This window comes from Phalacrocorax carbo, chromosome 1 (assembly GCF_963921805.1).
Source record: "Phalacrocorax carbo chromosome 1, bPhaCar2.1, whole genome shotgun sequence".
Taxonomy (NCBI): domain Eukaryota; kingdom Metazoa; phylum Chordata; class Aves; order Suliformes; family Phalacrocoracidae; genus Phalacrocorax; species Phalacrocorax carbo.
This window is the reverse complement of record NC_087513.1, coordinates 42,288,875-42,312,281: the sequence shown is the minus strand read 5'-3', so window position 1 is coordinate 42,312,281 and position 23,407 is coordinate 42,288,875. Positions and strand designations below refer to the sequence as shown.

Below are 23,407 nucleotides of genomic sequence, written 5' to 3'. Positions count from 1 at the left end.
GACGCACTCACTGAAGGGAAGGCTGGCTCCTCCCTTTGGTGATAGATCTGCTAAAGATTGTGAAGGGAAGAGGGATAGGCAGTGATAAAGCTGTGGAGACAGCCTTCTCTTGAACCATATAAATACCTGAAGGGAGGGTGTATAGAAGATGGAGTCAGGCTCTTTCCAGTGGTGCCCAGTGACAGGACCAGAGGAAATGGGCACAAACTGAAACACAGGAGGTTCCTCCTCAGGAAACATTTTTTTTTACTGTGAGGGTGACTGAGCACTGGCACAGGTTGCCCAGGGACGCTGTGGAGTCTCCATCCTTGGGGAAATTCAAAAGCCGTCAGGAGATGGTCTTGGGCAACCAGCTTTTGGTGGCCTGGCTTGAGCAGGGGGATAGGACCAGATGACCTCCAGGTGTCCCTTCAAACCTCAGCCATTCTGTGATTCCTTGATGGAGCCAGAGCTTCAGCAGGTTGTGCAGGATGAGGGATTTAGCATGACCTCGACCACATAGATACAGGAAGCTTGGTACACAGTGTAAGTATATGCCTAGCTGGACAGGATCTCTGGTTATGTTCCTTGCCCTTCATACATGATTCAAATTTCTTGAACTTAAATTACTATCATTTGTCATACGTGTTTCTTTCTGTTTAAATTCAAGGCATTTGAAAAATGAGGTTTTCTGCTCTCCATCATAAGCCTCTTTTCACAGGGTAACACCAGAAATGGTTGGTGCTTGACAGCAGCACAGAAGTGTGAAAGTTCAAGAACTGCAACAATACTATTGGAATATTACAGAATACTATTCAGGAGTCTCCCAGGCGAGGATATGGCAAGCTATTACAATCCGCACCCGCTGTTTTCAAAAAGGGGGTCTAAGAACTATCTTCTCAGCCATTCATATATTTCCTCCCAAAGACAGAAAACTGGGGGAAAGGGCAAACTCTATGTATTTTGTGTGGACTCCAGAGGAACCAGCACTAAGGACAGAAACCTTATATCACAAGTACAGGAGAGCAGAAAGAAAAAATATTTTCATGGATGGAAAACTATTTCATTTATTGAAACAGGATCCGATGGCACCACTATCTGCACATCATTCAGTGTTGCAAATTCCACACTGCATAGCTCTGGAAAAACACTAAAAATTCTGTCTCAGATGAAAGGCCTACTGTCAGCCTGGCATAAATATGGCCAGTAGGAACCAAGGTTCTTCTAAAGCTGTGGGAGACCACAGAGCTCTTTTCCAACTTTGCCTTCTCTCCAAGGCATAGTCTGATGGCCACAGTCCTAACTGTAATGGAATTACTAAATGACAAGAAGGATAGTTATTCTTAGGGACAGGAATTACTCTGTTAGATATTAATTTCTTCCAGGCTAGGTTTGAGAATGTAATCCAAGTTTTAAATAACAAAACTTGTATTTGAAAAGTCTGGTCTGTATTTTAGTAATTTTAGAATAGAAAACTTATAGAAGAAATAGCTAGCACATGCCTAATATTAATCTACAATAAAAGTCTAGCTTATTTTCTTTGAGACTGTTTTATAATCAGTGTTTTTATATAATCAATGGAATTATCAGTATTGATTTAGATAATAAATTGGAATGTTTTAGACCTAAACTGTCAATCACACAGAGAAAGAAAATATAAGACAAACTAGTTCCTAAAGTTGAACTCACAGAAGCTTCCTTTAAGCTCAATTTGAGTACTGAGCATTAAGAAAATAGCAGAATTTGTCTTTGTGCATATTTTTATTTGTTCATTTTACAATAATGGTGAAGTATTACCTAATAATAATGAACTTTCATAGAGTCATTTTGGCATTCACTAGACACTAGACAATGTAAGATACAATCAGGAAAGAAGTTTCAGATTCTTGTATAAATTTGATCTGTCTTTTGGAGAAAGTGAAATTAAAGCATATTAATGAAAGACTTCACATCTTGGATACAGAAGAGTATCTGTGTTGATTAAATGGACTTGAGCAAGTTTCAAGATAAAGAAAATTTATTATTAAAACCTTAGAACACTTACAAAGCAGGAAATATGCTATGTCTAAGTAATGGTACACATGAAAAAAGAATATTAAAAGTAAGCACAAGGTATAGAGGGAGTTAGGAACAAAATAATAATAAATCTAAAGCTTCACGTTTTGAACGAGGAACAATAAATTCATTATCTTATAAACATCAAGTTGTACTAACTTTACAAACATCAAGACTTCTAAAGAACCATCTTTCTCTAAAATCTTCTTATTTTATAAGTTTTATTCAGAACATTCTGTCACTCTAGGAAACAGCACTGAGTACATAATACGATGCTAGCTTTCTCTCAGCATCTAAATTAAGCAATTGTCATTTCAAATATTGGCTTAGTATGAATCGTAACAGTTGTTTCATTGACACATACTTTTCTCCTTGAATTCCAGGAATTGAGTATGTCATGGCTTTGGGAAATCTGGTATTTAAAAATAAGGCTCCAAACCTTACCAGATACACTTCTAGCTTAATATTTTCCCAATATGGGTTTTACCCATATATAATGTAACTTTTTTTTTTCTTTGGCATGTAGCTTTTTCTAAGAAGCATAAAATCACAGCAACAAAATTATTGTCAAAAAATTGTTTTTAAAGTCATGTCAGAATTACTTTATTGCTTAATTCATTCGTGAGTATCTTCAGAAGATCGCATGTATTTCAAATCCAGTTAGGTGGACATGTGCATGTTTGTAAAGTGGTTTTTGATAAAGTAAACAGCTACAAAAGCAAGAAACATCAGTGACGCTCTCAAAACTGCAAGAGTGATACAAGCCTCATCGCATACAATTCTGAACTCCCAAGCAGCGTGCCATCTTGAATAATCTATAAATAAGCATATAAGATTTATTGGGAGTATATATATTTAAAGTAACTGAGGAAATAAGTAGCAGTGTAAAACTGTAATGCATATACTTTCTGGATTTCCTGGAAAAGGGGAAAAAAAAAACCAGTTTTACCAGCAGCCATTATTTACCTTTCCTTAAATCTTTACTAGCTAGCTAAAACAAACTCACCAGATTTACAGTCAATAGAATTTGAAAAACTCCGAGAATTCCCATTGATCAACCTTACTAATAAAAAAAAGCTAAAATGTTTTGATAAAAACTAAACCCAATACTTCATAATATTAATGTCTCCATACAGCTATTATTATCTAGAACAATGACATGGATGGGGAAGAGGGGCATATTGTACAGCCCCTTTATTTTCAGTCTGAGCCCCCTCTCCTTTATCTTTCTCAAAACAATAAATACTGTTAGTAATCAGAATCTACATATGAACTAGTAAATACTATCAAATACAATTTTATGGATGAGAATGGGAGACAGAGTGTTTCCAAAGTGCGGCCTAATCCTGGGATCAAGTATAACCTGGTATTCCTTGTATCTGTTTTTCAGAGGTGTCTGCTACCTAAAAAATGAAGACCTACAGGACTGCTGAATGTTTTTAAAACTATACTAACATATATATTGAGTAAAGACAATAACTAACTGTTAAAGAGAAACCACAAGCCTTCCTCCCCATTTATTAAATGAAACTTAAAACATATGTCCTAACATTAGCCACAGGAAACTTCTAGCTTGTCACTTCCCAGTAGGTGGGAGTTGTGAGGTCTAAAGCTTTCTTGAGAGACCACCTACTGTCTCTCCATGTTTCACTCCGTCAAAACATGATGCATACTTAGCAATTCATGACACTAATTCATTTTCTTAACAAGAAGAGAGTTAAAAGAATTACCCAGTTTAAGGAACGAATCCTATTCACCATGGGGAAAATACTTTATAGCTGGAGAATTAAATCAGTATGCAGTCCCTTTTCCTACAGACATAACCAGGTGAGAAAGACAATGTGCTTCTGAGAATAACTTCTTTCACAACTCTAACAAGAATTACAGACCCAGAATGAGTTCCCCACAGTTACTGTGACTGCTTACAGACCGTACAAGCACCAGCTATACTGATGCTCGAATGTTATTTTTCTGTGGCTGCACAAAACAGTCACAACAGACTCAGAAACTGCAATTTTTATATTTTAGTCTAAATACAACTGATTTTACATTGGTACGTGGACTACTAAAACAGAATGTTCTGGGTGGAGCTTGGTTTTAAGTGAGGAAAAATGAAGATTTTTGAGTGGAAAACTTTAAAGCTGACACAGTCCCAAATAGCTTAAAACAAATTATTTAGAAAAAAAAAAAAAGAAGAAATAAAAGCAGTCTTGCAAGCAACTTACTGTTGAATTATAACCTTGAGAAAGAAGACCTTCATTCCACAAAACACAAATGTCAAAGAATAAGTATGCAGTCTTAGCAAAGACACTGGGATCCTCACATGCTTAAGTACCTCATCCAAGTGGAGCAGGAGTATTCAGGTATAAAGATCAGCCTGCAGTACTTACCATTGCACATTCGCAGTAAAGCTCCTTACCCATATAACTGCTGAAAATGACAATGCAGATACCATCACCCTGGCTGCCTGTACTACACAACTAGGTAATGGGAAACACATCTATTCTGTGCCGCATCCGTTCAAAAAGAAGCAGCAATGCTATGTGTTACAGCCTCATCCTAGGAACACAGGAGCAATTTAGTCCCCTCAAAGGACTGTGGACTATTATAATTAGCTTTGTTTGCCACTCTACTCACCTCAGTAGTGGGCACTGTGGGGACTTTTTCTCAAAGGAGATAATTTGCCTCAAGACCTGTAATAACTTTTTTTCAGGATTCTAAGTCTCTATTTACATCCTATATACTCTTCTATATTTATAAACAAGAGCTGCGCACCAGACATACAGATGTAAGAGTTGGTATAATGTTGTTGTAGAAGACAGAGGGAGAACACCCAAAAAGATTACCTGCAACTTCCTTGCGACTATTCTTCTCTGAAATGTCTTTTATATGCATTTACACACAGATATACTGTTGGCCTGAGTTTTATCCCAGGAGCATCTACAGCGAAATATTGCCAACAGTGTGCCCTGACGTGCAGTCCAGGCAGTAATTAAATAGAAGGAGGATCTTATGATCCCCAGAATCAAACATAGCTTTGAACTTGTCAGAGAGGAGCAGGAAGGAGAGTTGTGAATATATGTATGCATATATAAATATCTCAAAAATAAAAACTCACAGGTTAAGTAACATATCTTTTGGGTGATTGTCTGCATATACACTCACAGCATGGGTGATTCCAAACAGTAGCCCATATAGTTGGTTATCTTAAAAAGGGCCTCAGAATCCAGAATAAGAAAGACTGAAGGACAAAAGCATTGCTTCTAGAAGCTCTGGCAAGAGCATAATGCCTCATAAGGGCGTGAAAGCAGACCAAGTTGGTGACTGTGCACATTTCAATTGCAGGAATGCAATACAAAGCAGCCACAGATGTTGCCTGAGCTGCAATTCAGCAAGTCTTTCTTGGTATCAAAGGCTTCCACTGTAAGCAAAAATTACACTATTATTTCACACAGTTCATAATCCACTGTGAAATCCTCTTTGAGAAGACTCATAGAACTCAGCCACAGATCCAGAGAGATTAAAGACCTTGCATTTTTCTCTGAGAGGCCCCATCTTGTCATTACAAATGAGTAAATCCATCTATCTACAGATTGGTTAACACCTAGGTTGTACTGCCTCATAGAGAAGGTGTAAGGAATGGGAAAAAAAGGCACAAATTAACTTCTGGAGAGAGAAAAGAAGTCACTCTCACAAGGATCTGCAGGTGGCTTCTGAAGACTATGTTACTTAAATGAAATAAAATATATGGGAGACTATCATATGGGCTTCAATTTAACTTGTCTTACTGGTCCTCTAACATTGTAAGTCCCCCAGATTCTTCAGGAGAAACTGAGTCCTAAAAATGGCAGATTCAGCCACTATCAGAAACTGGATGTCACTTACCTTTCTAAAGAGGTGGTAGAGATCTGGAAGGTCATATTCATGGAAAGGTACAATAACAAAAAGGTGATGAGCTGTTATTTGTATTCCCAAAAGCATAGAAGTATCACAGATTATAATTTTTTCTTAGAACAGAAAAACTGAGAGGCATTGAGCGAAGTTGGGACAAGGCGGTAGTTTTTCCCACATCTGTTGAAAGCCATAGCACATCTCTTGTTCTGAGGATGCTGTGATCCACTGACTAGGAAAACAGGGATATCCTGTCCCTGCCAATATTCCAGGATCTCAAGGAATCCTCTTTTGATGTGAAAAGGTGAAATGACAGCATTTGGATTGACAGCACTTAAAACTCACAAAATACAGGTACTACCTGTAAGACAGACTGATAGGAATATAAAAGAGGGTACCTTGCTGTTTAAAGGCATCTTATTCTTTTTAACAGTGTTGGGATAACCTCAACCAATACAAATCTTGATCTGAAACTGTAAATACAGCTGTTCTAATTTTGCAAGATGTGTCACCATCAATTCACAACGGAAAGGAGTTATAAAGTCCTTTGCTCTAAAATAAGTGGAAACTTACAGCTCCAAAACCAGGAGAGGCTTCCCCTTCTGCTAAAGTAGACTTAAGATAAAAGCTTCCTAAAATGCAGTAAAATAGAAGTACAAGTAAGAGCAACAGTCTGAATTGAACTGAATAAATCTCCTCAATGACATCTACAGTCGATCTATCTGTGAAGGTATTTGGTATTCCTAACCACTTTGCAATACAGTCATCCTGGTAATTTTGATATACAACTTCCAAATATGTGAGAGAAAATTGAGCATGAAGATAAAGACTTTCAGCTGGGATATCTGATCTGCATGCATTAAACTAGTTTCCCTAGAAGTCAATGTAGGATTAATCACTGTCTCCTGTGAAAGACAAATTAAATGAACAAACTTTAAACATGAAAAGAAAATAATTAGAACAGGGTTTGGAATAGGAAGCAGAGCTGCCACATGCTAGTGTCTAGCAAGGCATTTTTAAGTGTCTCAACAGAGACTTCCTTCATAGTATAGAGTGGAAACTATGTGATTTCAAAATGACTTGAGCATCATAAATATGTGAATATTGTGTAGTTTTGGAACAAGCTGGAAGTCTCCAATGGAGGTCCTCTGGTATGTCTCCCTGGGGCTGGTGAGTGCAAATTCTTCCTGATACTTAAAAAACAATGCTAACATCCAAGCTGAGACACCAGTGTTTCACTGGATCCACTGAATCCAGTTCAGATTGACAGGTTGCCTTCAACTAGCAGTGCAGTGAAGGCTCCAGAAACTATCAGATGTAAGGAGTCTTCTGACATCATGTAAATGTCACAGCACCTGTATTCACATAATGCATACAACGCTTGGTAATTTGGTAGTTCCAACTGATCCAATATCTTGTGAAGTGATAAATCACCACAGTATCTAGCTAGTCTTCACTTCAGGATTCACCAGATTCTTTACGCTTCTTGCCTTTAGCCATGATTATCAGAAATGAGACAGATGTGAGTGCTCAGTCTTTCTAGTTTGGACTTTCTGCCTGGGGTGCAGAAACTGAAGAGCTGGAACAGAAAAAGAAACTAGGCAAGTGAAAACAACTGGGTAAAAGAAAATTATTAGTTGGGAAAGCTCTCTAGGATGGTCGAGAAGAATGTCCAGTAAGCTACATGACATCCTACTAAACCCTTTCAAGGGCATTTCTAAGATTCTGCTACCCTTCAAACGAAAGGACCGTCTTGAGGCTCTTCTTAGAGCCAAAGGTTTCTTGGACATAAGAGGAGATGATTCATCTACCAAGAGGAGTGTAGGTAGAAGAGATGAAAAGAACAGCATGACAGACAGAACCTGGTAGCAAGGAAGTGGCAGCTAACTTTGGGTGTAAGAATGATGACAGGACAGGGCACGTTCCAAAGGAGCGTATGCTTCTTTTTGAACAGAGGAAAGGAAACTGGGCATCTCAGACATGGATGCTCTCAGCAGCAGACCTTCAGAGATGACCTATAGATGGTCTACAGTGTAAAACTGCTACACTGAATAACGTAATTTTGGCAAAGTGGTCCTTAAATTGGTGCATCCTCAACTCTGAAAAGAAACTGCTATCTAGCAGGGTAACTCGGCACTAAGGGTCCAAACCTCAAGAAGGAGTCATCAAGGTCAAGTTGGAAAAGCCTGTTCCAGTATCTGGAGTGTGGTGATGGCTGGTGGCAAGGTTAAAGTTTACCTATTTTTCCAGACAGTGTAGGAAGGGAAAAGGCTGTTAGAAGATGGTCTGTCTGCTCTAACTCCACTTGTTTCTGTGGTGACGTAAAGATCAGCGTCCTTGGTATCAAGCAGTGGACAGAACAACAATGGCATGTTAGACCTTATCTTAGAAAGCTATTCAGCTTAGCTACCAGTTCCCCAGGATGTGCAGAACAGCACAGCAAACCAACAGGGTATGTTACAGATTAGAAAAGACTCAGGTGACAAGGACTTACAGACCTCTGTTGATGTCAATTAGTCATTATTCTGAATTGGCAACTGGAAATATTTTAGTTCATATTTTAAAAAGAAAACAACAAAGTTCCATACCCTAGCAAGTTTGAAAATAACAATTCAAGTACAAGTCCAGTTTTGGGGTAAAGGGAGACAGGTGGAAAGAGCTCAATGAAATTTTTAGTTCAGGCTAATTGAACTCCCCAGTAATGGCCCAGGTTAGCTAGAAAAACAGTTGTCATGCAGGCTCACAAGCTATGTATACTTCAAAAAATGTCAAACAGATCGCATATGCACATGCTTGATTATAGACTGTGCATTATTATGAGACAAAATATATTCTTTTAAAACTCTGCCTCTGTGTTTTCAAACTCTTCCTGCTTTAGGAAGAGCACTGGCTGGGGCCTATGTTTTTTCATAATACCAATTTAAATGTAAAATCACATGTTGCAGTTAGCTTTTTCTCGCATTGATCATCTACTGTTTTCTAATGCTTAAAGAATATTTGGTATAATCACAGCTATTAAATGGGCAAGAAATGATAATGTAATTTTATTTTACTCAGTTGCACAGAAAGGAAAAGCAACTGATCTAACAACTGTGCTATTATTTCTGTCATTTCTAAAGATTAAAAACAAAAAAAGAAATTCAGTGTAAAAAGCTAACGTACACAACTGCAAGAGGTAATTCCAGCTCTGACAGCAGTTGCCTGCAGCAACTTTCTCATTTCTTCTGCTTCGTATGAAAAACAAATCAATGAAGTGGAGCACGAACTAAGTTTGGGATTTGTTTGCTTAAGATTGGCACCGAATGAGATTCATCAGTAAAGTTAACAGATTAAAAAACAAAGCAAGTACATATTCTGGTGCTCATGGCTCTCTTGGTAACTGAATTAGACAACCATCGTTTTCTCTGATTGCATTTACAGGACTACCAATAAATAAAGAACCCAATTTACTTTCAGCTAAATGTCATTACAATTGCTTTCTTTTTTTTTAACATTTAAACCAGCAACTTACCATGGTGAATAGTTGCAAACAAAATTTGCTGCATTTTGTATTCCTGCAGCTTCCTTACAAAGAGTAACAGCACAGCCAATTTTATATGAATAGTCCCAAACAACCTAAAAAACCACAGTTCTAAAATAACTTTAAAACTACACTCAGTGGTTACCTAGTCTAATATCTAGAAAGTTTCTGTTATTTTCAGGGATCCTGTATGTTATTTTCATTTTGCAATATCTTATCTGTTTATTAATTTTTTAAAAATTGCTGGTAAGTGAGCTTTTTAAGATGAACTTCTAAATATTCACCCTTCAAGAAGTGACCTATGCTGCAAGTTTCCAGAGCCTTCTACAGAACAATTTCAGTAATTCCAAGGAATAAAAGGGAAATTAGTGGCAACTACCCAACAGCTCCTTTAATTAATTTCAACATTCATAACTCAGAAGCAAGAAGGGCTTCTCCTGTGTGCTAGAAGTGCTCTGGCTGATTACTACTGTCAACTTAAGTCTGAAAGCACTGCACATTTTCAGACTGACCAGTGTTTCTGCCATACTTAAGAGAAGATGGTTTACTATCACAGTTTGAGCATCCTCTGCTTTTTCCTGGAGATTCTTCTTATACTTTCTGCATATGACTAATCAAACTGTACTGAATTCAGGTAAAAATGTTTAACGATGTACCTAGAACATCTGGATGATCATACATTCTACATCTGGAAGACTTACTGCATTACCCTCAGTATTATCCCAGTACGAAGAGTACAGGCCTCAGACTGACAAACTCAATTGAACATCCCCACAAGTTCCATCTCTTCAGCTATAGCTGCAAGAATCAGTTATGTTCAGAAGACATAACCTTTCTTAGAAAAGGATCTTAATGTTTAATGCTGTGTTACCCAGATCCTTAAATAAGGAGTAAGCATTTCAGGGGCCTATATGTAACAGTTTCATGTGGTTTTTTGTGGATTTCCACCATTTTGATTTCTGTGCTGTGGTTCTCTTAGCAGGCCTACACAGCCTATCCATTGATGATTTGTAAATTTTACTCCTTTTCAATTTTGTGTCTAAGCTTTCAAGACCATGATGGCTCCTGGATCATGCAGGGTCTTTGCTTATCAACTTTGAAGAAATATGTACTTTTACATATTCATTGGTGTTTAGCCCATGTACTCTGCTTGTTTCTACCAGTGATTAGTTTCCTTTGTAGTCCTGCCTGAAATCATGCCTGAAATGCATGAACATTTTGACAAAACTTAACTATGTGTAACAAGAAAGAAGCAAGCAATCTTAATCAGGGGAAAGAACGCTTAGAAGTGAACATCGATCCAAGAAAAATGTGCAAAAACCTCCAGAATTCTATGTAGACAAGGTTGAACAGCAAATTTTACCATGCTAAGAACTACCGTGTTATGTAACTTTTTATGATTTCTTATGCCAGAGAAAAAATGAAAAATACTTTCCTGAGATATTGTGTAGTTCTAATCTTCTAAAGATTTATTGCCCAATAAACAGCAAAACTTAGATCCTCCAGTCTCGCTTTCGAGCTTGTTACAGGCAGAACTAGGAGCAGGAAACAAGAAGTAACACTTGAGGAGAGATAAATGAGACGAGAGACAAAAAGAGGTGCAAAAAGTCCCAAACAGTAAATGCTTTGTAAATGATTCTGATAACCTGAAGTATTTTCATTTCACAGTCCAAAGTCCACTCAAAAAGAACCTCACAGCTACCGTTGTGTCTGGTAACAGTTTCACTGTAAGTATGCTGCATGGTATTTTCATCTGTAATTTGCACAGAAAGCAGTCTAAGCATGTTTGAATACTGACACAAGAAACTAAAGAGTCACTTTAACTAGATAAGATCTGACTTGACATTAAAATTATCTTCTGGTTTAGGTCAGTGAAATATTATGTGTTTGGTCATAGATGAAACATTCTACTGCAAAGCTTATTTTTTAAAATGGGAAAGAATAAATCCATTTAAAATAATAAGTGTTTAAAGAAATGCTTTACTTTCTCAGCAGAATGAAGTTTCTCAGAATTACCACTGAGAAATTAGAAATATATCATGAATTGCCTCTTCTGTTGTTGATGCTCTTTTTTTCTCCCTTCCTTTTTTATAATATTTATAAAGAATACAATTTACTTTGGCTGGATTTTCTCCTTCTGCTAGAATTTCTACTAAGGAGTTCCCACAGATATTCTGCAATTACTGTGATTATTTCAAACAGCATCTCCAAATTTACAGAATTCAGAACTGTGTGGCTTTGCAGCTAGAGAACTTGAAACAATTATTTTATAAAGTTCATGTAGTACTTCTAGAATGAAATGAGGAGTGAGGCTTTCAGTGAGGTCAATATTGTGCACAAGAAGAATGGATTATTATTATTAATCTGGTAGGCACTATACAGGACATTTTACTGAAGGTAACTCTTACCTGAATGTAACGACCACAAACGTTAGTACTGCACTGCAAAAGTATAGAATCTGACCTCATCATACCACGACTTAATGGCATCAGCAACATAGAACGCTTGACAGCTTCCAATCCAAATATTCTCTCCAATAGATGTGAAGTTAGGATGGCACTGATGTTTCTTACTTAAGTATACGTTATGTTCAAAAATGCATTTATTTGCCCATGCCCTTGCAGTCCTTGCCAAAGCTGCAGCCCAGGTCTGCAAAACATGAAAGGTGAAACAGTTGTGCAATGTTAAGTTACAACCAGATCTTAAAACAATCAGATAAAACCAGCCAGGCAGTAAAGTACAGACAGATATCATATGCTGGAGTTTCATAAAGAAATACTTTCCCTTATTTAGGCAAGCACCCATTCATATGCTGGAGTTTCATAAAGAAATACTTTCCCTTATTTAGGCAAATACCTGTGGTTTATTTTCATTAACTTTTCCTGTTGCAGCACAGAAATATGAACTAATTTCATTATATGAGTTTCCTCCCCTTTCACCATTGAAAATTAACTTTGCAAGAGCAGTTGCTAGCAACTGAAAAGATGTTTGAAATGCACTTTTCAGATAAGAAATTACTGTCACACTAATTAAACATGAAACTTTTTTTTTGTTGAACAGGTCATTAAGGATTTCTATTTGGTACATTAAAATTAATTCAAAACAAAAATGCACAGCTACTGTAGATTGAGATGTATAAATATTTTAGGTATTTAAAGACAGCCTCCAGAAACAAATACTTACTCCTTCTACAGTTAAGCTTTCAATATACATCAGTGCATTTTACAAAGACAGCTTCATGAGGTAAATATGCCAATGTTTGGCCAGTAACTCATTCTGCCACCCTTGCTTCTTTGCAGTCTGCCACCGCTAACACAGCTTCTGATTCCTGAACATGAATGATCTTTGATATTTGTCTTCCAGTCATGACTGTTTTTCAGCAAGTTTCTTCTATCATTAAAATACCTATTTTTATGTCTTAGGTAGAAGATCCTGTGCTTTATTGCCTAGGTTTATTGGTCTTTGTACATTTCAGTTCACTCTTAGTCTCTATGTGGACCTTACTATAACTGCACTGGCTGCTGCTATTGCGAATGGGTGATTTAGATCACTTAAAAGAATCATTGTCAAAGGGATTAGCGAACGTGGTTTATATATGAACTTGTACAAGTGTGACTTAACAAAGCTAGATGGCAAGGTTCACTCTATTACTGTACAGCACAATCTTATCTGACATTCTGGCTTCGAATCCACCGAAGCGAACAGCATTCTTTGCCATCAGTATCCGAGTATGTGTGTGTTCCCAAGCCTTCCTCAGGGTACTCATCCCTTAGCTGCTCATTGCTCACAACATTTTCCTCTTGAGGTACAAAGTAAACTAAATGTCAAACATCCACTTTTTTTGGCATCTTCTTCAGTTTTGTTTAACCCTTTCCAGCAAAATTTTTCGACTGCAATTTGTTTTGGGTATGGCAAACAAAGATTCTTCCCTGCCCCCAGAAATCTCCTTCATCCCCAGCACTGCACTTTATAGAATCATAGAATGGTTTGGGTTAGAAGGGACCTTTAGAGGTCACGTAGTCCAACCACCCTGCAGTGAGCTGGCACATCTTCAGCTAGATCAGGTTGCTCAGAGCCCCGTCCAGCCTGACCTTGAATGTTTCCAGGGATGGGGCATCTACCACCTCTCTGGGCAGCCTGTTGCAGTGTTTCACCACCCTCATTGTAAAAAATTCTTCCCTATATCCAGACTAAATCTACCCTCCTTTAGTCTAAAACCATTACCCCTTGTCCTGTCATAACAGGCCTTGCTAAAGAGATTGCTCCCATTTTTCCTATAGTCCCCCTGTAAGTACTGGAAGGCTGCAATAAGGTCTCCCTGCAGCCTTCTCTTCTCCAGGCTGAACAACCGCAACTCTCTCAGCCTGTCCTCATAGGAGAGGTGCTCCAGCCCTGTGAGGTACTAGAAACTTGTCTCAACATTGTTGGTGGGACAAGTTTCACTACCAAAGCTTAATCACCACGGCAACTGAGCGGGACAGTGGTCGCCAGGGCAGCCTGTTGAGTCCTGCCCAGCGGTAGCGTGCGCGTCCTGTTGTCTTGCAATACATGCCCTCTGCGCATGCGCCTCAGGCCCTCTAGAACTTTCTAGCACCCTCTAGTGATGGTACTGGGCATGCGTCCCACCGCCGAGCGGGAGGCATGGATATGAAAACAGTCATTGACTATGCAAGAGGACAATGCTATAAAAAGGGGAAACCCGCGAAGAGTGTTCTGGAACATCCACCCCACCAGTGGGTTTGAAGATACATTGGACCGCGCCAACAGACCGCACAGAAGGATGGATGGACTGACCACACAGACGGAAGGATGGGCAGATGGACCGACCAAGCACCCGGACCGCCACAGATCCATGGTGGTAGCTATTGCAACACTCTCACACTCTCTTTCTCACTTTTTTTCCTCTCTTCCTCTGCTTTTCTCTCGCATATTTATTGTTGGCCAAATAAAGTGACTTGGCACTTGACTCCGTTTTGAGTCTTGTTTCCAAGAATGTAAAAGGAACCTGGTAACGATAAAACACTGGAGTCAGTCAGAAGTTAAGCCCAGCTTCCCCCAACCTCCCAGAATTATCTGAGGTTGGTTGGAAAGCAAGGGGCTTTAACCTCTGCCAAATTGTTCAACCCAACAGTGGATCGTGACAAGCCCTCTGATGATTTTTTGTGTCCTCCTCTGGACCTGCTCCAACAGGTCTGTGTCCTTGTTGTGTTAGGGGACGCAGCGCTCCAGGTGGTGTCTCACCAGAGCAGAGTAGAGGGACAGAATCACCTCTCTTGACTGGCTCGCTTCTGATGGAGAGCCGAACTCTTCTGGACCAGTCCTGCTGCTGGACTGTTGCTTCTTCATGAGGAAAAATTCCTTGGGGTGAAATGTGAACATCTTCAGCTCTCCTGTGTCACTTCATCCTCCTACAGCATACCAGCTGTTTCTAGACTCACCTGCCTACAACTGACTCAACTGACATCAGTATTTCCTATCAAATAAACGCGATGCTCTTCAAACACAAAGCAGCCATGCCATTCTACTCACCTCGCCCAGGGATCACCAAGAGACCCTCGGCCCTCTACCCCACCCCCCATCCCCACCGGCCACAGGGCCAGCACCGCCGTCCGCGGCCCCACAGCCCCCGCTGCCGGGGCCACGCGTGTTTGGCTCGCAGCCGGCCTCTTCTAGAACCTTCTCCGGCAGGGCCGGGCCCGCACCGCCGCGGGGCGGCGTGGTGCGCGGAGCCCGCCGGGGGGCGCTGTGCCGCCGGCAGGGGAGCGGCAGCCGCCCGGGCGCCTCTCCTTCGCGCCGGGCGGCGGCTCGTTGGCGGGCGGCGGGGCCGGCTCTGGCGGCGGCCATGGTGCTGCCGGGGCCGCAGCAGGTGGTGGTCTCGGTGGCGCTGGTGCTCTGTGTTTTCGTCGTCATGCCCAGGATGTTCGGGGGAGGAGGCGGTCGGCCCGTTCGCTCCCCGCGGGGCGGCAAGGCCGGCCCCGGCCATTACGATCCCCGCCAGCACCGCCGAGGTAGGAGCCGAGGCGGCGGCCGGGGCCGCGCTGCCGCTGGGGCTCCGGGAGCTGCGGGACTCCGGGAGCCGGCCCCAGTCCCGGGCGGGCGTGAGGGCAGCCCCCGGGAGCGGAGGGGCCGCGGGTCGCGTCGCCTGGGCCCGGCGGGGGGCGCCCCGGCGTTGGGGGGGCGGGGGTGGCCCTGCCAGGCGGCTCGGAACTGGCGTCTGTGCCTCAGCCTTCCACACACCCCTCGCACCCCCCCATCCCCCTTATAGCCTTATTTTCTCGTTCTTACTGGTTTGATTTTTGTGTTGTCTGAAGAAAATGGCTTTTAAATGCAGGTAACACCCTGTTACTGGAAGCGTATCTTATCAGAGTCGTTGAACGAATAATACCTGCAGGGGCAGAGTTACTCCAAGAGATGAGTAGCTGTCAGGTGTTAGAGAGGGGAAATAAATGCACTGCGCATGTTAGAATTGCAGCAAGGAAGCCAAGTGTTACTCTTAATAAACATAAGCACAGAATCGTATGAGATTTGCCAGGTAGTGTATCGGAAAGAGTTCAAGACGCTTGTTTGGAAAAGAAATCACTGCACGGGCTAGAGACCTTACTGTTTCTTGCACTTTGAGGGGTATAAATGTATGTTAAGCTATGTCAGCATATGTCAGATGAGGATTTAGCTCAAGATCCAAAGGTCTGCTTTTATTTTAGAAAATAATAAGCCTGCTTTCTTGAGCTAGCTCTGTGATTCACTGGTGATGCCTTCCAAGGCATTGTAAACCAACAGAGAGAAAGTTGCTGTAATTCCCCAAATTATGTATCTGTGCTTTTCCCCGGGAGGCAGAAAAAGTGAGGCTCGAGCTGCTGCCGTGTTTTTCCCAGCTGATGTCGAGCTTACTATGCGTTGTAAGCTCAAGCCTGGCCTGTTTTGCTTGATTCCTTCTAATTTACTTGGTAGCTGTAATTCTGTAAAGATCAAATTCTTTTAAAAGCAAACCTTAAAAAAGCAACCCTTCACATGCCTCTGATTCTACTGATGTATTGGCCCAGCACTGCATAAAATAAATTTCAAGTGGATCTGTTGTTCTCACCTGTCTGGGTTCTTTTTTTTTTCCTGTTTGGCCAGTAACTCACTCTGCTGTTTTTTCTGTGGGATAAACTTTGTGCAGGACGCTGGACTCCACTAGAATCCAACATCCCTGCTCTCTGCCAGGAAGATGTTGTTTCCCTTGACCACATTCTTATTTGTATGACCTGTGAAAATTTTTTCATCTGTGCTATTAGGTATTTTATTAAATCTCCTCACTTACCTGAGAAACAAATAGAACTGAAAGTAAAGAAAAAACTAGTAATCAGTGGGAAACATTCTGAAAGGAGGAAAACTATGTATGATAAAACATGATTTCTAGATTAGTTAGTGCAGTTTTAGTAAGTTTAAACTCGCCTTTGTTGAAAGGAATATCTGCCAGAACTTGCATTAAGTGATTAAGCTAGGGCATTTAATTTTTCGTGTAACTGTTCAGTTCTGTTTCGAGTTCTAGTGAGCAAACATACAGATAAAAGGTCTACTCCAAATGCGCATGTTGCAAACTGATCAATGACAGGTGGAAGAACTTGCAGTAACGCCTGGCATGACTTGACTGCAGAGCTGATAGTAAACTTCGCTACAGTCAGGGTCATCCCTGGAAGTCTGAAAAACTTCCCTGGCTAATTCACTTCAGACAATTCTAAAACACTGTTTGAGATCTCTTATCATGAAGTACCTGCTGAGGTTAGCAGAATTAGATTCCTTTTTCTTTTGTATTTGGAGGAAGCCGTAGTCAAACAGTTGTTTCACTGGGAGTTGTAACTTACGTTCATTTTTTTCTGTACCTGATCGTCTCTTGCACACTCAGTTGTGTTACTGTAAATTCTTGAAATGCCACTGTTCCAGTATTAATTGGCAAGGAGTGATTTACATAATGGTCTTTTGTTTCGGAGTTTTAAAGATTTTGAATCTTGTTTTACCCATACTAAGTTCTGATATATTAAGGTATGATGAACTAAATGTTAAGGGATTTGAACATATAGGTTCTGCCTAGGTCTAGGCAGTCATTTGAGATATCAGTGTAAAACTTCACTCCCTCCCAATCACCTGCTGTCTGTCTTTGCAGGCATCTGCAGTCTTTAGCTTGTAGCACTGTTTCTCATGTGCCTGTCCCGTGAACCCCAGTATTAACTATCAAATAACCGAATTCCTAAGCCGAGCAATGACACTGGCTGTTCTTTCATTTGCTTCCTCTTCTGGCAGGCAAATTACATGCAAAAATACTTGAAGACTTCCAAGGTTGCATCTCTTTGCTATTGTGTAATCTTTTCCTGCTAAATATTTGATTTGCAGAGGTACAGCACTTCTAAACCAGTGGGAATATCCACAGAACACTGATTTTACTGTCAAAATAACGAAAGCAGCAACACAGCATGTATATTTCAATAAAACATTTTTTTTTCTGGAACTAGACAATTCAGTTTTTACTTCTTTCTTTGTTACAGAGGAAGAATATTAATTTGTAACTGTTCTTGGCATTATCAATGGCTTTTTTAATGTCAAGATTTAAGTTTTTTCTACCTTTCTGTGGTTTGCTGTGGGTTTGCCAACGTTGATGTGAAGGAAGAAACTAAAAACTTGTACATTAAAGAATTATAGAAACTTAGTTTGGGAGTCTTTGCTACCTAGATTTAACTTTGCATTCTATTCATGAAAGGGTGGTTTTTAATTTTTTTTTTTGGTAACTTTATTCAGTTGCAGGGGTTAACCACCCCATCTTAGATGACTGACGAACAAAAGAGGATCACACAAGATGAAAACAATTCCAGTTGTGAAACTAATTGGACTCTTAATGTCCTTTCTAACTTTGTCATCTTTCTTTCAATTTTTTAAGGTAGTACTCAGACAGTTCATCAAGTTCACCTGAATCCAGGAAATTCTGACAGTAATACTTATCAGAGTATTCAGCAGATGAGAAATGCAATGGAAAAAGAGATAAAGAGCGAGAGAACAAGAGGAAATGGTAAAGAGTTAGTATTCACCCTCATGCCATTGTATGCTCTTGGAGTGGGAGTGTTTGCAGCATACAAATTTCTTAAGGTAAGCCATAAGAAAGGCATGAAATTATTGAAATTAGAAGGAAACATAACTGGTTTGGTCCGTCCCCCCCTATTCTGAGCCCATGTATATGGTCATCCAAAAACCATTTCTTGCTTTGAATGTGAGCTCTAAAGTTAAAATGATAGCATATCTGATTCTTCCTTATGAAGGCTTCTGACTTACCTTTTTTTAGACACTTAAAGAAGCGAGAATCTTACCCCCACCCCTGACCTCAAATAAGAATCTGAGAACCTGAACAGCGCTGTTATCTGAGGCTGTAACTTAAGACTCATCAGTATTTCACTTCCTTTTCATTCTCCAGAATGAGATTGAGTATGGGAAGGAGATAGACGACTCCTAGAGAGAAACAGTCTTAGATGAGCAATTAGATAGAATAGTGAGTAGACTAGACCTTTTATTTGGACTTGTCATTAGGTCATGCAGCTGCAACATAGACTTTTATCCATGAAATGTGATACCTTTTCTGCCATTAGTAAATTAAGAAAGGAGGACACATGGTCAGTTGTTGGTTTGGTTTGTTTTTTTTTTTAAATATCAGTCTTGATATGTATCTCTTATATAGTAAGAGATATTACAGTACTTGCAATGCTCAGAGTGCACATGGAACATTGTTGCTTGCCTTCAGGGGAAAAAAAAGCCAAACCTGAACAGGACAGGAGACAACATCTTCATTTCCATTGTCAGTTTTATATCATCTCCTATGCAAGAAGAATACAACAGTTTAGCATGATGAACATAGAGGCTGACCAGTTTGGTTTTAAAATTAGATTTAATTAGATTGTAAATAAGATTTAAACATCATAAACCCAATATTTTGGGTGTTATAACTCTTTACACTTGCATTTGTGGGATTGAAATTTAAATATTTTTATAATAGCATTGTTATTACTTTAAGAAAGAAGTCTTACCTCCTAGTTAATGGTAAGAGACTGGCTCCAGTAGGTTCCTTGTGTTCATTTTTGAAAACGAGTTGAAATAGCAGCTACTTTCTTTTATAACTTTTCTCAGGCATGTTGTCATTGCTTAAAATCAGAAGTGTTAGTTTAAGGTAAGGAGAAGGCAAGGCAGAAAAAAAGTTTCTTTAATAGAGCACATTTTTGTGGTTGCTGTTTACTTTCAGTAAATTTCTAAATGCATTTTTGTTTTTAATATACAAATAGTGATTAAGTCTTTTAACATGATTATCTTTATTTAAGATGAAGTCACATGAAGAAAGTCTCTCCAAAAAGGAAAAAAGTACAGAAGACAAGGCAAAGGAAACAGGTAAGATACCCATTCAGAATGCATATGTTCACCAGAAATGTGTATTTGCTGCTGGAACAAAGCTACATATTTTCATTGATGCAGTATCTAAATGAGAACAATCTTTTACGTTACTTAAGTGCAGTTAGGAACCTTCAAAAACCACTTTGTTGTTCTATATAGTTGAAACATTTGTTAGAGGTTTGTTTGAAAGCTCCAGATGGTAATATTCTTTAAAACAGCTATTTTAATGTAGCATGATTGTCTGCCTTTTAATGTCTGATGTTTATCTCACTTAAGACCTGTTCAGTTTTCTTCAGTAGAACAGGATGTTTAAATATGATATAATAATCTTTATAGGGTATTTAAGAAAGATATAGTGATGTGCTTTTGTTTGTTGCTAGAGCATCAGCTTTTAGAACTGGAGCAGCATCTAGCACAGACAGAGAAAATGTTAAATTCCTTATTGACTCAGCTGGACCCACTGTCAAACTGGTGAGTGTTTCTAAAGCATCTCGGTTAGTATTGTTTTCTGTAAATTGAAATCCTCCAAAATGTTAACAGAGAGTTGTTAAAATGTTCCTTATGTATAGGTAGGGAACAGTGTTTCGGAACTTTCTCTAATTACTTACTGTTTCTGTAGCCTTTTGCAGGTAATACGTTTTCCATCATTTGCAGTCTCTTTACAGACACCTCCCATGTCCTGTTCACCAAACGTAAATGTAAAAGCTCAGACTTACAGTGAGGTTACTGTAGCTTAGCAACTTAAACTGTAATGCAAACCCAGGAGGGTAATACTGAAAAAATACTTAAGCTCAGTAGCATTTGAAAGCCCTTCTGGGAATTACGTTTCTGGTAGCAGAATGAGTTTATTTCATTTTATATCATTAGAAGACAAAACTAGTTATTAAGGTATAGCTGGTGATTTTTGTGGTTTGAAAGGAACGTGTTACGTGATTGCGTGTGTTTCAGGCAAACGTAATTTCTTTGTTGTAGTGTAAAACAAAGGAGTAAGTAACATAATCTCCTTGTAGTTTTAGAAATGTTCTTTCTTTAAAAAGCTAGGAACTTACTTATCTACTGGAAATAAAAGTATCCATACGGTCCATTTTGTGTAGACTGGCAGCCTTGATGAAGCCTAGTTTAAAACATGCAGAGCTTCATGATTGTTCATTTAGTGTACTTCTGAACTTAGTACGTGCTGAAACTATTAAGCAGCAAATTCACTGACCAATTTGCCTAAAAAATTTCAGGTAGTGATGGGGAGGAGAGAGAGTAAACAAAATATGAAATAAATGAGAAAAGCCCCTAAACTGTAAAGCTCTGCATTAGGCATTGTCCTCAAAACAAAATGACTTTGGGTAGTTGTTTCTTCCAGTAGTTGTTACTCAACCTTGGCCATTGGGGCGCCAATGCTAGAATTCAGTGACTAGGTTATTCAGTAGGTGTCAGTGATGGGCTCCCCACTTCTTAAGGGGCAGTTCTCAAAGAAAGGTTTGACTAAAACATGTTGCTAACTTAACTGTGGCATTTATCCACCAAAGGAAATATTGCAATCTTGTGCATCATTGTCAAGCACTCACTTCCAGGGTAGTCTTTCAGCTGTTGACATCTGTCTTTTTTTTCTAGTGTTAATGCTTTAGCTTGTGAGCAGAAAGATGAAATAATGACACAGCTCCAATCAATTAGACGACTGATGAAAGAAACTGGATTGGATAAATCAGAAAACAAGATGAAAGGTACTTTGATTTCCAGTAGGATAGTTAACTAAGTAGTTTATATTTAAAAAAAATAAACAGATCTTACTATAACAACGTTTAGCTCCTGCATCTTAGGTAATGTGTGTGGAATTAATTTTATTCTGGAATACCACTGTTCTTCCTGTTTGAGGTGTATCTAATATCAAATCATGATATATCATGATTTTTTTTAATAATAGGTGCTAAAAGGCATTGATCTAGGATAGACCACACAGTCACGTTATGCGTTGTTAAAACTGTCACCTTTAATGTGAATTCCTGAGCAGTCTGTTAGTATTGGACTAACTTTAGTCTGAGGACTCCCAGATAGGGATCTCCGAGGCTGGTGGTAATGCTTCCATAATATACTAAACAGCAAATTGTATATTAGTTTCAACTGGAGACTTCCAAGAGGTGCATAGTAATCCAAGAGAAATCTTCGATGTTATGAATGGTTCACTACAGATTTGGGGAATTTTTTGCATTAGTCAAGTTTTTAAAAAAGAGAGAAAACAAATAAAATATAAATATTCTACTTCTAAACTGACCCTGAAATGTGAAGCCTTTCTAGTAATTTACACTTTTGTTTTGATTTTTTTGTGAATTATAAGATGTCAGCCACGTTTGTAACGAGAAGCTTGAAGATCTTATTCAGTCATTTTCTGAACATTCTCAAGAGAGAGAAATAGATGAGAGAGAAGATGACAGTAATGAAGATTTCCTTGAGGATGTTGATAAAGATTACAAAATAGGAAAGCATGAATTATATGATGAATGTGAAGCACATTGGTTTGAGCCTGATGTGGTAGAAGACCAAGAAATGATACATAAAGATGCCACTGAATCAGAAGAGATGGTATTGAGGAGACGTAATATATATGAATGAATTCTGCATACATGAAACTTTCAAAAGCTTATGATTTTTTCTTCTAAAATGTTGTATGCACTTTAAACTGTTTTGAATGAAGTTATGTGCACTGCTGTATGCTTTAAAAGAGGGGTGAAATACTGCCTGTGCTCCTATCTATGATGGTTCTGTAGCTGACTTCAGTGGCAGCAGAATTTCACTTGGGATGTTTACATATTTTTTCTATTTATTTTTTCCTATAAAAATATTTCTGTACTCTGTATATAATGCACTGTAATTATATCTGATGCTTCACTAAAATATTGTAATATCTTGTAATTAAGACTATAAAGAATAGGTGTTTCATAAATGTTTTCTAACTAGTAAGCATGGTGCCACTTGAACTGTGACTTTCTTGAGTTCAATAAAGAGCATGCACTGATGAATTTAGCTCTGTGTGGAAAACTTTTCTCTAGGGGTGGGGAATGAAAAGCTGTACAGGTGAAGTCTTAGAGATGCGTTCATAGACAAGTTTCTTTATTTGGAGAGGGAAGTTTAGCCCCAGCCACTATTTTAAGATAATTACGTCTCAGTTCGCTGTCTCCTCAGGAATGATGTATAGTTTTGTATGTCAATTTAAACCTTAATGCATTACACTGGATCACTTAATTTCTTCCCCAGCTGTCACTGGTTAAACTCAGCAACTGCCTCATGATTGATGCCCATTAGTACTGGTATCCTTGCTTCATATATATTTTAACACTATAGAATCTTTTCCTTAAATCAGTATGAACAGGTAGATTGCTACATAACATTCCAGAACTGTGTGGCTTGGGGGTTTCTTTTTTCAATACATTATGGCAGCTCAATAGTGGCTTTTTCAGGTCAGTATTCAGAAAAGCACTTTTTTTTTTATTTTGCCAGAATAATTTTTGTCCAGACCTTTACTTTCTACTAATTTGTTTGCTTCATGCGCATGCCTATGAAATGGCCATC

General features: G+C 39.1%; 2 protein-coding genes across 2 annotated transcripts; one reads left to right on the top strand and one right to left on the bottom strand.

The window, feature by feature from the left end:
• Positions 1–9,365: 9,365 nt before the first annotated feature.
• On the bottom strand, positions 9,366–14,824 carry LOC135311893 (glioma pathogenesis-related protein 1-like). Its single transcript, XM_064442932.1, is given in 4 exon segments — positions 9,366–9,540; positions 11,854–11,881; positions 11,883–12,094; positions 14,687–14,824. Coding segments are annotated over 4 exon segments (486 nt in total). The 3' UTR covers positions 9,366–9,432.
• A 375-nt stretch (positions 14,825–15,199) lies between these two features.
• Positions 15,200–22,861, top strand: CCDC107 (coiled-coil domain containing 107). The gene is made up of 6 exons (XM_064449796.1): positions 15,200–15,453; positions 18,357–18,562; positions 19,780–19,846; positions 20,230–20,320; positions 21,455–21,564; positions 22,176–22,861. The coding sequence occupies exons 1-6, from the start codon at positions 15,288–15,290 to the stop codon at positions 22,448–22,450; spliced, it is 915 nt and encodes a 304-aa protein (XP_064305866.1). The 5' UTR covers positions 15,200–15,287; the 3' UTR covers positions 22,451–22,861.
• The last annotated feature ends 546 nt before the right edge of the window (positions 22,862–23,407 follow it).

Bases quoted from the DNA above. Each gene is read 5' to 3' on its own strand.
- CCDC107 (XM_064449796.1), top strand. From the start codon at position 15,288: ATGGTGCTGCCGGGGCCGCAGCAGGTGGTGGTCTCGGTGGCGCTGGTG. The intron at 15,454-18,356 runs GTAGGAGCCGAG...CAATTTTTTAAG, and splicing joins TCCCCGCCAGCACCGCCGAG to GTAGTACTCAGACAGTTCAT. The intron at 19,847-20,229 runs GTAAGATACCCA...GTTTGTTGCTAG, and splicing joins AGACAAGGCAAAGGAAACAG to AGCATCAGCTTTTAGAACTG.